The sequence below is a fragment of the Narcine bancroftii genome, chromosome 4, assembly GCF_036971445.1.
Source record: "Narcine bancroftii isolate sNarBan1 chromosome 4, sNarBan1.hap1, whole genome shotgun sequence".
Taxonomy (NCBI): domain Eukaryota; kingdom Metazoa; phylum Chordata; class Chondrichthyes; order Torpediniformes; family Narcinidae; genus Narcine; species Narcine bancroftii.
The window spans coordinates 177,189,622-177,207,146 of NC_091472.1; the positions used below are offsets into that span (position 1 = coordinate 177,189,622).

General features: G+C 38.6%; 2 protein-coding genes across 8 annotated transcripts in view; one reads left to right on the top strand and one right to left on the bottom strand.

The window, feature by feature from the left end:
• Positions 1 to 17,525, top strand: part of rfc5 (replication factor C (activator 1) 5) — a 73,419-nt gene that overhangs the window by 46,211 nt on the left and 9,683 nt on the right. For all 7 annotated transcript variants that reach the window (XM_069933138.1, XM_069933139.1, XM_069933140.1 and 4 more), the window contains 6 exons: positions 1,036 to 1,115; positions 3,772 to 3,845; positions 4,744 to 4,903; positions 9,852 to 9,933; positions 10,024 to 10,153; positions 12,938 to 13,015. In XM_069933138.1, the coding sequence (XP_069789239.1) occupies positions 1,036 to 1,115; positions 3,772 to 3,845; positions 4,744 to 4,903; positions 9,852 to 9,933; positions 10,024 to 10,153; positions 12,938 to 13,015 (604 nt within the window). The remainder of the gene's footprint in view (positions 1 to 1,035; positions 1,116 to 3,771; positions 3,846 to 4,743; positions 4,904 to 9,851; positions 9,934 to 10,023; positions 10,154 to 12,937; positions 13,016 to 17,525) is intronic.
• wsb2 (WD repeat and SOCS box containing 2) overlaps positions 9,964 to 17,525 on the bottom strand; it is a 53,386-nt gene continuing 45,824 nt past the window's right edge. The window contains exon 9 of the mRNA XM_069933149.1: positions 9,964 to 10,366. Within this exon, the coding sequence (XP_069789250.1) occupies positions 10,357 to 10,366 (10 nt within the window). The 3' untranslated portion in view covers positions 9,964 to 10,356. The remainder of the gene's footprint in view (positions 10,367 to 17,525) is intronic.

Below are 17,525 nucleotides of genomic sequence, written 5' to 3' on the forward strand. Positions count from 1 at the left end.
CCCTGACACATCCCCACTGTCGTTGCCAATCCATGACACCTCCTGACTGCTGTCCACACTCCTGCCACCGTCGCCGATCCCCAACACCTCCCCATTGCCATCGCCAATCCCTGACACATCCCCACTGTCGTTGCCAATCCATGACATCTCCTGACTGCTGTCCACACTCCTGCCACCGTCGCCAATCCCCAACACCTCCCCATTGCCATCGCCAATCCCTGACACATCCCCACTGTCGTTGCCAATCCATGACACCTCCTGACTGCTGTCCACACTCCTGCCACCGTCGCCGATCCCCAACACCTCCCCATTGCCATCGCCAATCCCTGACACATCCCCACTGTCGTTGCCAATCCATGACACCTCCTGACTGCTGTCCACACTCCTGCCACTGTCGCCGATCCCCAACACCTCCCCATTGCCATTGCTGATCCTTGACACCACTCCACCGCTGTTGCCAATCCTTCCCGGGAGCCTGAGGTCGCCTCCTGCTGCCATCGCCAAACCCACTATTGTCGCCGATCTCTGACACCTCCCCATTGCCGTCCACACTCCTGCCACTGTCACTGATGGCTCGAGATTACAGCTTGAGTCGGCATTCAGCAACTGTCTTCCTGGCTGGTTCTGAGCTCTGTTGTTACCAATCCAGCACTAACAGCGTGTTAGAACCCCACATAAGCATGTCGAGCGAATTATTTTTCAACTTGTGATGTCATGTTGCTGCCAAAAAATTTTTAGGATAACTGATATTTTTGGTTAAGTGGCTTTCCAATAATCAGAAAACTACTGTGGTGAATGGGTCTTTGCTTTACGCCATTTCAGCTTATGAAAGGTTTCAAAGGAACACCCTACTTTAATAAAGTGGTGTATACCTGCATTCAAAAGATCCATTTTACCAAGTGCATTAATTCATTAAAAAGATCTTTTGCATTGTGCCATTATCAGGAAGGTTAAGTAGTGAGTGTTTTACTGAGCACCTGCATGTCAATTAAAACAGAACTTATTTCAGACTCTTGCATTGTTTTGCTTTTGCAGCTTAATGCCTCAGATGATCGAGGTATTGACTCAGTGCGTGGACCAATATTGAACTTTGCCAGTACTCGAACCATTTTCAAGTAAGAACTTTTTTGATATCAGTTCATTTCAAGCAGTGATATATCTAAGGTGAAATAAAAGTTCTAATACTCTATTTTGTTTACCTAAAAAAAAAGTAAATTTGACTGAACTTTGTTGTACAGCAATGCTTCTGAAAGCTGGATTTTTCTGATATAATATCAGATGCCCAGTGATGTAAGCTTGATCGGTTAATTTTATAGCTGTGGCTTGCTCACAATTTTGAACCTGTGCAGTTGTACATTTTTCAAGTAAACAAATCGTTGACCTATGTAAGAATGATAACCTTGTCCATAATTATTTATTTCAAAAGAAATCTTCTTTGATGTGACCCTTCGCCAGTCAGTGACTCGCTTATTCTTCTATATTTGGTATTGTTTATTGCCCTGAAAAGATGTTGGTGAGTCACTGCCTTCAATTAATTCATCCTTGTGGTGAATGTATTCCCGCAGTGCTCTTCAATGGCATTGAAAGGATGATATATTTCCAGGACAGAATGCTGTGTGATTTGAAGATCTTGTAAGTGGTGAGGTCTTCAGGTACTTGATGTCCTGATGCTAAGTTGTGGAGGTTGCAAGTCTGAGAAGTATTTTTGCAGAAATTTCTGAGATGCATAGCACTATGTGGATCATGCATATTGAAGCCGTTATGCACTAGTGCTAATGAGAATGAAAGACATGGTATATGGTGTGCCAATCAAGCAGGCAATTTTATTCTAAGTAAAGCAAACTTGATTGTTGAACCTAGAATATTCCAGGCATGTTGAATATTCTCTAGCCCCTTTCACACTTGCAAGTGATCCCAGGAATTAATGGCCAATCAGTCTAAAAAGAGTCTAGTGTGAAAGGAAAACCTTCTCAACACTGGCGTCAGATGATGCCATCTCACGCTGGGGATAGACTGCCTCGGCCCTAGTACAATTCTCAGCGTCTGCAGATGCCAGCGTTCCAATCAGTCAAGTGCAGAATGGGCAATTGCATTCTGGGATAGAAATGACCCAAGTTTTTGTGTGAGTGCAGGAAAATGAAGGAAGAAAAGATTAAAATGAAGGTATAAACTTTGGCCTGGGAAAGTTGCAAAGAGAGAGAGGAAATAAATAGCTATAGTGGACAAATTTTAAACAGTGTGGGAAAGTTGGTAGCCCTATAGTGCACAATGTATAAAGATTGTGGGGAGGAAAAGTGATGTGGACCTTCCCAGAATGTAATGTGGCAATGAAACCTCTCCATTAGGTGCTCTCTGCATGCAGTTATGCATACAGGCCTTTCTCTGTCACACGGCATACAGGGAGGGCAGGCCTGCCATCGCTTTTCCCCACTGTATTTATATATTGTGTGTGATGGTGCTACCAACTTTCCCATGCTGTTTAAAAATTGTCCGCTATTGCTATTTATTGCTAGCATTTTCCCACGGTTCCTTATAAAGATTTATATATGTCGGCACATCAACAACAGACTGAAGGGCTCATACTGTGCTGTGCATAAAGCTTAATTATTGTTATAATTAGTTTTGTTCAAATATAAGATCATAATACATTGTTAGGATTTAGGGCAGGTCCACCATCGCTTGATGCATCATGACTTCACTGGTAGAAGATAGAACATCCCAACCCTGGGGATGAGTGTGAGTGTGTGCAATGTCTCAGGTAAGAGTGGTCAAGTGTGAACAGCAAAAACACCATTCTTATCCTGGGATACTGAACTGCAGATTTCGTGGGTTGCAAGTGTAAAGAGGGCTTCTGATACACACTAACTTGTACCTGATACTTGATTTGAAGTACTGGCAGTCTGCAACATGCTGCTTTTGGTGTTTATTGCTCAGATTGATTCTGATTTGTAGCTTCAGGTTGGCCATCATAACTAATTGTATATGCTACTGCCTGGCACACTTTTCTACCTTCATCTACATAGAATCCGATGGAAGAGACAGTTCTTTTGCTCCTGATGGTCTCGTTTATGTCATAGGTCCATGGTTTTAAGCTGCAAGATTTGTTCTTGTTTATTCCATTCAGCAAGGGTATGCCACACGATGGGAATTTTGTTTCCACAGGGTGGTGTGTCAACCTTGGGCCTTGTTGTGGTTCATGCATCACTTCTTGGCCCAGTCTGGCAACTTTGTCATCAGGATGACCATTTTGGTTAATGATGGCACTATTTAGCACCCTGCTTGGTGATGGACATGTTGTTTGTCCTTTGCTCCTACTGCTCTTTCCATGGGTGTTCAATGTGGAAGGATCCTGAATCATCCATCAACTCAGCAGTGAAGCAGCATGAATTTTCCTGCCAATCACATATAGCCTAATTTTTGTGATTTCATGAATTAATGTTGAAAACTCCCTTGATCACTTTCTCTTGATTGCACACTGCTACACCATTGTGATTGACAGTTCAGGTTTGAAGAACAGAATAGTCACACCATCTTGGTTTGCAAGGAACAGGGATTTTTTTCACTGATTATGATGAATTTGTCTTCAATTTACCATCAAGTATTTGATCTTTGTTATTTTGTTTCCATGTGCTTTTAATACTGCAAATAAATTCTCTCATGTTTTCAAATTTAAAACAATTTAATGCTCTTGTATTAATTTACCATTGAGTATTAGCATTTTCAAACCGTTCAGAAGAAAAATGTTTTTTTAAATTAAATTATTTAATTCAGGAAAGGCTTTAAGATTGTTATCCTCGATGAGGCAGATGCTATGACTCAAGATGCTCAGAATGCCCTAAGAAGAGGTAAGAACTAGAAAAATTAAGGCTTATTGAAAACATTAACTTACCTCTCAGTTACGTTTTGTTCTTTTAACTTGTTTGCCAAATTCCACCTAAATTCCCCAATTAACCTACAACCCCAGTATGTTTTGAAGGATGGGAGGCAACCAGAGAACCTGGAGAAAACCCATGCGGACAAGGGGAGAATGTACAAACCTCTTACAATTCCTTGGTCTTTTGATGAGTACAAAAAACCTTAATGTCTGTATATTTTAGTTTTCGTATCCTGTGGCTTTGCTCCTATTTTAACAATTGGGAGCTTTTTAAAAAGTGATGTTTCCATTTAGGTGCATTTCCATTCCACCATGGGAAATTTGATTCTTAAGAAGAACTTTTGAGTGCAGTAGCAATTACTTTTGAAATTGTCATTTGCTTTTGGAAGATGCTGTTAACACAGGCATTCTCCAGGTTGCATTAGGGTTCCATTTCTGAGAATTGACCCAAGCTGATTTCTTATCAGATTGTTCATTTTCTACAGTAACCCATGTCATTTGGCTCCTCATATACTTGCTGAAATTGTTTAATTTATTTTCATAATTGCTTTTGTGCTCCCCATAATTAAATTACTGGAGAGAGAGAGAGAGAGAGAGAGAGAGAGAGTGTGTGTGTGTGTGTGTGTGTGTGTGTGTGTGTGTGTGTGTGTGTGTGTGTGTGTGTGTGTGTGTGTGTGTGTGTGTGAGAGAATATATATAGATATATATATATATATATCTATATATATATAGTGTAAAGTCAGATTTACAGAAGTTAGGTCATTCATAACCCAAGGAGGCCCTGTATTCTTTCACTATGAAGAACATTTTCTTTCAAGCATTTAAGTGCGACAAAAATGTTAATCACATTCTTATTGATTGTAATGCAGTGATTGAGAAATTTACAGAAAACACGAGGTTTTGCCTCATCTGTAACTACCTGTCAAAGATCATCCCAGCTTTACAGTCTCGATGTACTAGGTTCCGCTTTGGACCACTGACAACAGAACAGATGATTCCAAGATTGGAATTTGTCATCCAGGAAGAAAAGTAAGTCTCTTAGTAAAACTTGGTTTAAAAAAAAGTAAGGGAAATCTTGTAAGTCTAATGAGGTCCAGATACAACTTGCAGCCTTTTTTTTCCCAGTCATTTAATCAAATTTTTTAACTGGTAGAAACTTGCAAAATACATTTTAGCAATGACGATTTGAAAATCTATCTTTTTTTGCTCTCCCAGTGAATTGTGCATAAACCTCGGCAGATTTTAATTCTGTGCACAAATTAGCATTTTGTAAGAATCCTTTTTTTTCCACTTCTCACCCACTCTTGTGCTTTTAATAAAATCATAGCGAGCATTCCACATGCTGTAAATATGAAGTGAAAACAACAAAATGTTGGAACGACCCAACAGGTCAGGCCACATTTGTGGAAAGAGAAATGGTGTTAACTTTTCGGATCCTTCTTTAAATGTGTCTGACCTAAAGACTTGCGCCTAAAACAATGACTCTGTTTACCTTTCCACTTATACTGCTCTATTTGCTGAGTGTTACCATCATTTTCTGGTTTTATTTCTGTTTTCCATTAATCCCTGTCTCTTGCCTTCAGCAAATTTTGCACCAAACTGTAACTTTTCTTTAATGCCACGTGCATCTATCTCATAAGTAAACATACTGGGATGTAATTCATCAAATGCCTCTTCATATGTTCATTTGAACATTACTGCATTATTTTTGTCTCACATAAAACATTGTTGGTCAGATGGGTAGATGTTTATTTTTTACTGGCTGTTCATTATTAACCATTGTTTCCTGATGTGATCATTTGACAATGATCTCTTGTACTTTCATCTCCAGACCATCGAGTTTAGATTTACTGATCTCTGTGGATTCATCTTTCAGTGAACTTAAGGCTTAACTTCAACGCCAACATTTCCCACATCTCTGCATATTTTTAGCTATCAAAATTATATTCCATCTGGAATTTACAACATGGTGTATTTTCCATTTTTCTATTAAACTCTGTGCTCAAAAGTTTCTCAGTTTTGTACCTGATAGATCTAGTCTTTGACTCTTCAACCAGTAGAAAGTTTATTCCTATCTATCTTGTAAAGTTTTAAAAATATTACGAGGAAACTGACATCAGTATATTATTTGAACTTCTAAAACTCAATTTTATGTTCACTGTTCTTGTAATTTAACATTTGGGCTACACATTCTGGAAAAAAAATGCTGCAATTCCTCTTAGCCCAATCAATCTCTCTGAAAAGTGTGCCAAACCACAGTTGCTCATAGTATCCCTGGTGTGATTTGTAGGGCTTGGTATTTGTGAGGCTTAGATACACAAAAATAGAACAGACCAGGCTTCCATTCGCTTTTTGAATTGATCTCTCAGAATACCCTGTATTCTGTAAAGAAGATGGTGACCAGTGTTGTTCCAAAGTGATCTGTTCAGGGGACCCCCCCCCCTCCCCCACCACTTCGTGATTTTTATAAATGACTTGGATAAGGAAGAGGAAGGGTAAGTTTAAGATGACACGAAGGTTGGTGATGGTGTGGATACTACAGAGGGTTGCCAGAGATTGCAAAGGTACATTGATAGGATACAGAGCTGGGCTAAGAAATGGTAGATGGAGTTTAACCCAAAAAAGTGGTGGTTCATTTTGGTAGGTCAAATTTGAAGGCAGAATGCAACATTAATCGGAGGATTCCGAGCAGTGTGAGTGAACTGAAAGATTGTGAGGTCTGTGTCGATAGAACACTCAAAGTTGCTGTACAGATGATAGTTTTGATAAGGAGTATGGTGTGTTGACCTTCATTAACTGTGGGATCAAGTTCAAAAGCTGTGAGGTTATGTAACAGCGAAATGGCTTGGTTAGATCCAACTTTGAATATTGTGTTTAGTTCTGGTCACCTATTTTGAGGAAATATGTGGTTGTTAAAGAGAGTGCAGAGGAAATTTACAAAGATATTGCCTGGATTGGAGAGCATGCCTTATTAGGATAGGTTAAGTGAACTTGGTCTTTCTCCTTGGAGTGGCAGAGGGTAAGGGGTGCCCTGATAGAGATTTACAAGATGATGACAGATATTGATTGTGTAGATGGTCAGAGGCTTTTTCCAAAGGCTGAAATGGCTAATATGAGGGGACAAAGATTTAAGGTGTTTGGGAGTAAGAACAGGGGGGATGTTAGAAGTAAGTTATTTACACAGAGAATAGTGGATGCATGGAATGTGCTGCCAGAAATTATCGTGGAGGCAAGGACAATAGGATCTTTTAAGAGACTATTAGGTACATGGAACTGAGAAAAATGCATGGTAATGCAGTAGGGAAAATATGGGCAGTTGGTAAACTAAGTTATTAGGTTGGTACAATACTGTGAGCTTAAAGGCCTGTACCTTTATAAATCCAGGGTGAATAATATCATATTAATCTTCCCTGAGATCCAGTTGCAATTCTTTTGTCAACACTGATACCTTTTTAATATAAAACTTTCATCTGCTCTGCCAATAATAATGTCTGTTTGTGTTTTCAGTAAGCATTGATATTCAGCTTTCCATCCTATCATTTATATTGCCCCAGTCCTGATCCTTGGAGGATTTCACTAGTCACTGCTTTCCAGTTTAGGTACTGCCCATAATTCCTTGCAGTTTGTGCAAAATACTATAATCAATTTGTCTAAATTTAGAAACTTATTAACTGTCTTTTTTTTCTGCCTTTCAAATAATACAACAAATTCCATTAGATAAAAGTTTACATACCTAGACACGGTTAGCTGAATATTGTTCTTTGCTAATTCTAATATGGCCTACCACTTAATACATAGTTTTACAGAAAACAACCTTGTATTTCAGATTTGAGTTAATCAAGGCTAATTAACAATGGCTACAGTTACAGTATCTCATTCTGTGCATGATATGCTCATACATAGGTAATACAAGAATATATATCCAATAGAGTAAGCATATATTAACAAACAGCCTATGAAAGAAACAAAAAAACCAAAATGTATATAAAGTAAAAACTATTCTAATAATCTAACTCTTCCCTTTTGAAGTCATGATTAAACATGTATTGTCCATTAATGCACGAAAGAAAGGATAATTTCTGAAAATAATTTAAGGAAAGGACCCTATTAATTTAGAAAATTAAGGTTCATTACATTAGTAGAGCATCTAATTTTTTCCAGAGTCAAGCATACCATCATATCAGATAACCATTGAGTATGGGTAGGAGGGACAGAATTCTTCCATCTTATAAGTATAGCTCTTCTGACAATAAGATTGTAGTGCAGATAAATTTAAATCAGCTGATTTATTTATTTCAAATAGGGAAAGAAAAGTATTAGAGGCCAAATTAATATTAAGAACTAAAGACAAGGTATGGAAGATTCTTTCCAAATAATTGGAATTTTAGAATAAAATTTAGCAAAATGAACTCTGGAAAAATAAGCTCGATGTACTACTTTAAATTGCAATGATGAATGTCAGGCGCACAGAAAAGATGAATTAACCAATTCCAAGCTCAATCCTATCAGCATCGGAAAATTCTTGTGGAAAATCTTGCTCCCATTGTTTCTTAGGCTTGTCCAGGGAACTACCACTAGACAACAATAATAACTCATAGAGAACTGATAATAACTTTTTGGTATTCGGTTTAAGATTATAAATCAATCTCCATCATCTTTAATTCCAAATCTTAAGGGAGTTTTAATATCAAAGAATTTAAAAAGCTCCTAATCTGTAAATATCTAAAAAAAAAATGTTCAGTTAACTTTAGAAGATAATTGTTCAAAAGAGGCCAAATTTTGGTCAATAAAGAGATGGTGGAAAGATTGGATACCAAATTCTGGCCATTGACAAAAACCAATATCTTTGACCGAAGATTATTTTTTAAAAAAAAGGAATTAGCGAAAAGAGGACTGATTAATAAAAAATCTATGGCATCCAAATTATTTTCTAAATTGAAACAAACTTATCAGTTAATTTAGAAGCAGAAAAGTGTAATGGAGCTACAACTATTGAAATGAGGGATTACTTCTTGGTAGAATCCATTTTCAAATTTATCCAACTAGCAACATACTGCCTGTCCTTATGATGAATTCAAAAATTAATATACCTCATGTTAACTGCCCAATAATATAATCTTTTCTTTTGAAGGTTTTGAAGGAAAGTTTTATTAAGACGAGAGCATTTATTTCTCCAAAGGAAGAGATAATAGAATTGAGCGAATCAAAAAAGGTTTTGGGAACAAAACCAGGTACAGCTTGAAAAATATATAGGAACTTAGGATATTCATCTTAATAATATTAATATGTCGAATTGGGGACATTGAAAGAGGAGGCCACTGGACTCAGGTTTTCTTAACATGATTCATTAAAGTAAGAAAGTTCTCCTTGAACAAATTGTTGAAATTCTTAGTGACATCTAAATAATTAAATTGATTCTTAACAATTTTAAAAGGAACAGCAAAATCTAGAAAGGTAGAGGATTTTAAAACAATCAACTCACTTTGTTGGAGATTTAATTTATATCCAGAAAATTGACCAAATTGATAAAGGAGTGATAAAATAGCTGGAATCGAATAATCAGGCTCAGATATACACACAAAAAAGGTCATCTGCATAAAGTGAAACCTTATGAAATGTTACCAGATTGCCGAAAGGCCACTGCTAATGGTTCATCCATTAAAATCTTTAACTCTTTTTTTATCCACTGACATAAAGTGTTTCCAACATTTTGTTTTGGATGTCAAGCTTCTGATATTTGTAGTTTTTGGTTTAGCAAAATTTAAATATCAACTTCACTTCACTCAGGATGTCACGTGGATCCAAAAGGGTAAAAGTTAACTCTCTGTTTGAGGGGAATTTATTCTTGCTGATCTTTCAGTGATAATCTAGTACTGTGTACACTTTACCCAGAAGGAACAGATCCCAGAAATGTTTAAAATGAAATACCCTGTAATTGATAAGTTAAGAAAAATAAGATGTAAGCATATCATTGCAGAGTCAACATATCTCCAGATGGACTTAAGGCTGTTTTGACTCTTTCCAATGGTGACATGCGACGATCTTTGAATATTTTACAGGTGAGTTTTTTTATTTATGTTTTACAGAAATGACAGCCAATTGTTTCTTGATCATACTAAAATTCATTAAATTTCATTTTCAATTCTCAGAGCACGAACATGGCATATGACAAAGTGACTGAGGATACAGTGTACACCTGTACAGGCCATCCACTAAAATCAGATATCGCCAACATCCTTGATTGGATGCTCAACAAAGACTTCACTACTGCATATAGGAGTATCCTTTTAATTGAAACAAGAAGAGATTGCACACTGCAACAGTGCTTTTCTATTTAATTTGAACAACAATCAGAATTGCATAGAAATTAAAACATGGAAACAATTTCCTTCAGTGAAACACAAAAGTCTGCAGACGTTTTCTTGAGTTGAACTTATCCATGATGATAATAGAAAAAAAATGGAGATGCTGAACAGATCCAGCTAGATGGACCTAGAGAAAGTAGAAATGGGAGTTACAGATCCATCATCAGATTGGACTGTATAAAGCACGGGAGTACTGATTATCATCTTAAATTTTTGATTTCTGTGAAAAGATTTGGGAAGTACCCAACCAAAGCACAGTGTAGAAGACCAAACTGAACATAGTGGAAGTGAGGCAAAGAATTAAAATGGCATGCAACCAAAAGCTTAAGGTCATTCTTGGAAACTGAATTTGCAAATTCTGCATGGCAATTAAAGTACAGTACCTACATTTGGAATACCAAAGACGGAGAAACCACATCGTAATCAGTGAGTACAGGAGGCTAAATTCAAGCTAGTTCAAGAAAAATTGGAGGGAGTGTTTAGGATCATGGTGGAAAGGAATTTGGTAAAACCTGGATGTTGCAACTCTTGTCATGCCGTGGTTGGAGTTTATAGTTGGTTACTAAAATGGGGACAAGGAGTCTGCAGAGGAATTAATCTTTGGAATATGGAAAAGGGAGATGTTTATTGTGTTTTGTTGAAAGTGGTGGAAAGAGAGCGGAGAATCCTTTTGATTATGAAAGTTAATGGAATAGAAATGAAGACAAAGAGAACCTGGTTGTGGTTATATTAGGAAGGAAAATAGATGGCCCCAGTCATGTGAAAAATGGGCCAAACATGGTCAAAGTTGATGTCGACTATTTCCTACCCAGAATTGGTGATTGTTGACCTCTGGATCAGGATATACAGACCATCGATATGCCTTGTACCTATCAAATTTTTAAACAACACTATCAAATTACCTCTGAATTTCCTCTCCTGGTAGAACCAGCCTTAATTTGCGTTGAGCTATAGAATTTGTATATTTTCGAACCGGACATTTATTATACTTTTGGTTCTTTGTCCTCCAAAATATCCTGCATGGAATTTAAACTGGAGGTGGGGGAGGGTGTGGTCAAGGAGGAGATGTTTGAAGAAGAACTGTCTTAAAACTAATTGGGTCTGGTTGTGTGAGCATGGTAGGGTGAAGATTATTCCATGCTTTAATTGTGCGGGGCAAGAATGAATTGCTGGACACATCTGTCTTGGAAGATGGCACTACAAATTAGGTCACATGACCTTGTCAGCTCCCAGCAGGCTTGGGTTTGGTATAGGATTGGTAGTCTATACCAAGATGGCAGTTTAGCATTTTGTGCTTCATGTCTATCTTGGAGAGAGCTCCATTTTAATGAATCCAAGAGCTTTGTAACACTTTTTATTTGCTTTAGTTAGTGTTGTTTGACACTTCACTATGTCAGCTGTGGTCTTTCTGTAGTTTTGCATGAACATCTATCTCATTATGCCATCTTTTTAAATTGTCAACTCTTTTGATGACTGAGTTCTTGAATGGTATTTAAAATAAATCACAGACAGATAGAACTTTAGCCCAGTTAACATACTTGGAAACTGTTCAGAACCAATGAATTGCAAAGAAAGAAAAATAAAAATTCAAAGTTACAATCAGTTATTTAAAAATTTAAAATGATTTGTGCTCCCAACATATACAGTCACAATTTCAAAATCAAGGCACTGATGTGTTCCAGAGTGCATTCTGCAACAGCTGTTTTCAATGGAGAGCCACATGACATGTAGGGGAGGGCTGCCGATTGAAATAGGTTTTTATGTAGTCTATAAAAGAGAAGTACAGAATAAACCAACTGAACATGACTGCTTCACAGGAAAAACTTTGGTCAGAGTCCTAAGGCTACCATAGCCAAAAAAAAGGTGAGAATGGCAGCTCTAGACTAGCCATTTTGCAACTTTTTTTCAGCTATAGCCTCCCTAGTACTCTGCTCCAACCTTATGAGCTCCCTTCCCTGTGAACCAGTCATGTTTTGGTTTCAACTATTCTTCTCTCCTACCAACTACACAAAAATATACAGTACAACTTTGATTATCCAAAATAGTTGGGACCAGGCCTATGTTTGGATAAACATTTTTTCAGAAAACTGGTCATTTAAAAAAAAACTTTTTAAAGTAGCAACAGAAAATCACTTGTAATAGTGTTTAAACAACTACAAACAACAGGGAAAGCAATTTAAGCATTAAAATGTTTAATTCTCATCAACAAAATGCTGGCCGCCGCCGATCTCCGACATCTCCCCACTGAGGCCGCACTCCTGCTCACGAGCCCAACGTTCCCGGTCATTTCGGCTCTGAAATATTTTTGGATAAATGAGGATTTCTGATTTGTTTTGGGTATCCTACTTTATTAAAAATTTTCAGATAAATGAGGATTTTGGAGAATCCGATTTCAAATAATCAGAATTGTCCTATAAAAAATATTTATATTACATGAGGTGAAAAAAAAAGGCTTTTACTTAAATGTTCTGCCACCACTAGGGGGGCTGTTGGGCCTTCATCCTTCATTGAGAATTGCTGCTCTCAACTGTTTCTGTACAGTGCCTTTCACGTGCTTTGCAAAAGGAAAAGTGTAGTTAGCAAACTTTATAATGTTGACAAGTGTAGCTATTTGCCGGGCTGTTAGGTTCTTTTTTATTAATGGGTGAGTGGGTGGAATGTTTCAAATTTTATTTAATGCCATAACTTTTATCTTCAGACATTATCGAGTTAAAGACATTGAAAGGTTTAGCTTTGCATGACATTCTGACTGAAGTTCATACATTTGTACACAGAGGTAAGATGTTTGAATCAAATGTAACAATTATTAGCTTTGTTGCATATGGCAATTTAAAAAAAATACAGTAAATATCCATTTACATGTTCAAAACTCCTTTTGGAAATTTTCAAGGGTTAGCACCTTGGACTCGCTTGAAATGCTTCTGACCAGTTACTGTTAAAATGGAGATTACATTACTATTTCCTATGCTAATTAACCAAAGGTCAAATACACTGTGCTGATAAGGAAAATATTATATTTTTTTAGCTGTCTTTTCCATTCTATTTGATAGCAGAGATTAACTTTCATCAGTTTGTATAAAACTTTTTTCTAGGAAGTGACAAGTGAAATCAATGAAATTTTAGTTGCATTTAAGTTTTTAGGAAAACCTAATTACCTTCAAATGGTTTTTCACAGTCACCTAGTTGTATGCTGTCGTGTCACTTGGTAGTGTTCTTATCCCCAAGTTAGTGTGGTGCATTCAAGCCAGGTTGCTGGTATTGTCCTTTTGATTCAATACTGTTGAAGGGCATCTTCTCTCTTGTGCAATATAAAAATGAAGTACCATTCACCCTTTCAGGTAGGTGCTAATTAAGATTGTCAATACTATTCAAAGGGATCTGTCTTTGTCCATTTTGTATTATGTTCAGTGAATTATGCTGGCATAATTTAGACATACAGCATGGTAACGGGTCCTTTTGGCCCACAAGCCCTTGCCACCCTATTTCACCCATTTGACCTAAAACCCCCATTACGTTTTGAACAATCAGCCATGATCGTATTGAATGGCAGAGCAGGCTCCATGGGCCATTTTTGGCCTACTCCTGTTCCTATGTTCCTATGAACAGTGGGAGGAAACCAGGGCAAAAACAATTATGCCAGGATTTCCACAAAGGCACAGGGAAATCCAACAGACTCTTTACTGACAGTGCGGGATTTGAACCCTGGTCCTAATCACTGGCCCTCTAATAGTGTTCCACTTATCACCTTGCTAACCGTACCACCCTAATTGTCTCCCTCCAACTTAATTCAGTGGTAATTGAAGTAGCATTAAAGGCCTTGTTAAGAATGGCAGATTACCTTCCCTCAGGGAAAGAAGATAGTTCTGAGAATTGAATGACTTCATTATCACTTATCAACTTCTAAATTCTTCATGAAACAGGATTCAAATTCTCAATATTTTTATCATGTAGTTTCAACTTGAGTTCTTCGCTTATTAGTACTGTATCTCAGAGCCAGCTCTTCAGCGCTTGACGTCCTGCTTTGCGGAAACTGCCAAAATGTTTGGCCTGGAAGTCAGCCTGAAGAAAACTGAGGTCCTCCATCAGCCAGCTCCCCACCATGACTACCAGCCCCCCCACATCTCCATCGGGCACACAAAACTCAAAACGGTCAACCAGTTTACCTATCTCGGCTGCACCATTTCATCAGATGCAAGGATCGACAATGAGATAGACAACAGACTCGCCAAGGCAAATAGCGCCTTTGGAAGACTACACAAAAGAGTCTGGAAAAACAACCAACTGAAAAACCTCACAAAGATAAGCGTATACAGAGCCGTTGTCATACCCACACTCCTGTTCGGCTCCGAATCATGGGTCCTCTACCGGCACCACCTACGGCTCCTAGAACGCTTCCACCAGCGTTGTCTCCGCTCCATCCTCAACATCCATTGGAGCGCTCACACCCCTAACGTCGAGGTACTCGAGATGGCAGAGGTCGACAGCATCGAGTCCACGCTGCTGAAGATCCAGCTGCGCTGGATGGGTCACGTCTCCAGAATGGAGGACCATCGCCTTCCCAAGATCGTATTATATGGCGAGCTCTCCACTGGCCACCGTGACAGAGGTGCACCAAAGAAAAGGTACAAGGACTGCCTAAAGAAATCTCTTGGTGCCTGCCACATTGACCACCGCCAGTGGGCTGATAACGCCTCAAACCGTGCATCTTGGCGCCTCACAGTTTGGCGGGCAGCAGCCTCCTTTGAAGAAGACCGCAGAGCCCACCTCACTGACAAAAGGCAAAGGAGGAAAAACCCAACACCCAACCCCAACCAACCAATTTTCCCTTGCAACCGCTGCAATCGTGTCTGCCTGTCCCGCATCGGACTGGTCAGCCACAAACGAGCCTGCAGCTGACGTGGACTTTTTACCCCCTCCATAAATCTTCGTCCGCGAAGCCAAGCCAAAGAAAAAAAAGTACTGTATACCAGTATAAACACTAAACTACTCATTCTAGTCTTGACCAATATGAGATTAATTTTAATTTTTCTCATAGTTAAATCTATTCATAATGTGATAATTTTTATTCTCTAATTTAAATTGCTCTGATAGTTTAACTTGGCACCATGTTCTGTGCAGTCACATTAGCTGGGAGTAGATGGTGTACATTATATACACACAGATGATGACATGCCCCAGTCTGTTGAACACTAGGAAAGGTTCAGTTATAGCTATCAACCAGCCTAGTCCTGTATCACATATCAGAGCTGGCCAGGGCTCACTTGCCACCTTTGCTGGGATACGTAGCCTCTCCACCAACAGCTGTCTCATCTCCCACCCAGCCTCTGTCACTCAACTGCATCCTCCATCCCCCATATTGCTATATGGCTCTAAGTTTTTGTAACCCTTTTCTAGCTGACAAATAGACAATGCTTATATCCATTAGTATTATCAGCATATCAGAGTTGACCTCGCTGAACTGTTCTTTCAGAAACTGTTGGGCTTGGATGTCAAAATTGCTGGCATACATCAACTTCAATCATACTGTGAAGCTGCTCCAATTGCAGTGGGCTCAGAGTTCAAAAGCTAGTGAGCATCTCAAAACCAAACTTTGGCTGGGCTCAAATTTACTCAAGAACAATATCAGAATTATTAGATGAATCGACCCTCTCATTAATCCTTGTAGCTTCCCACCCATGTACTTGATTATTTCTCCTGCCAAATATTAATGATGTAACTTCAAATTCCAGTCATAGCTCTTAAGTGCCCATGTAAAAATGACCATTTCAAAAGTTAAAACACTATTTGAGATATTGGGGTGGATTATCAAAACAGTGGTCAAAGAAGTGGGTTTTAAGCAGCATGGAAATACTTCCATAACTGAGAAGTTGACTGCAAACAGTGTGTGGTTGGGCCAATGGTGGACATAACAATTTTCAGGCAGTGTTGCCCATATGGATTCAAACAGTGGCTACAGCAAGTAACATCTGCTTTTGTGAAAAGTCACCACCTTAATCACTGCTCTTTAACAAATTTAATGAATGAATGGATCACCCATCGTGAGTATGACCTATAGCTTTCCTCCCGTTGCTCTTCCCTTTCAATATTTCACTGTGAAAGCCCTGCTAGACCCAAGGCCACAGTAAAACCATTTCAAAGGTGAGAGAAAAAAGTGTAACATCGGTAGTCACCTTACACAGAACTATGACAGGATCTGAACAAATTAGGATGGGTGGACTTTAGAAGGAAATCAAGAGAACATGAACCAGTCCACATTGAGGGGTCAACAGTGGAGAGGTTCAAGGTCTTCAAATTCCTGGGTGTCAACATCTCCAAGGATCTGTCTTGGAGCCTCCATCACGAAGAAGATTTGCCAATGGCTATACTTTGTGAGGAGTTTGAGGAGATTCGGTATGTCACCAAAGACTCTCAAAAACCTTTACAGATGTACCATGGAGAACATTTTGGCTGATTGCATCACTGTCTTGTACGAAGGTGTTAACAGTCAGGACAAGAAAAAACTCCAATGGGCTGTTAATGTGGCCTGCAACATCACGGGCATCAGTCTTCCCTCCATTGAGGACATCTACAAGAGGCAGTGTCTTAAGAAAGCATCCTTTATCCTCAAGGACCCCACCACTCTTCATTCTGTTAACATTGGGGGGGGGGGGGGGTGATGTAGAGAAACCTGAAGATGGGCACTCAGCGGTACAAGGACAGCTTCTTCCCCTCTGCCATCAGATTCCTGAATGAACAACAGACACTGCCTTACTTTGGGTTTTTCTTTTTCTTGCACTATTTTTATTTATTTTGAAAGGAGGTTTATGTAAAGGTTTGCACTGTGACGCTGCCGCAAAACGATGAATTTCGTGACAATAAATTCTGATTCTCACCCCCTAGTTCTGCACTGTGGGTCTATAAAGAATTGACATTTTTAAATGAGATTTTCATTTATGTTCCTTTTGAGGGTAGCTGACCTTGGTTTGAACTGCTTTCCTGAACCCTAGCATTTTTTTTTAAATCTACTAATCTCAATTGCTAAATTGTGATTTTTAATAAGACATTGTAAGTGTTCCACAGTTTCTTGAAGGAACTGACATTTTCTGACTAGATTACACTAGTAACATGATTAACCCTCAGTTAAATTGTGTTTAACAATATATAACATGCTTAAGTTACAGTCAATTATACTGTGAATGGAGCTAGAATAATTTCATTCCTGAGCCTTGTGATTTAACTGGGTATTTTGTGTTGCTATATATTAGAAAGTGCATTTGGGGAAAATCTCAAGGGTGCATTTAATAAAC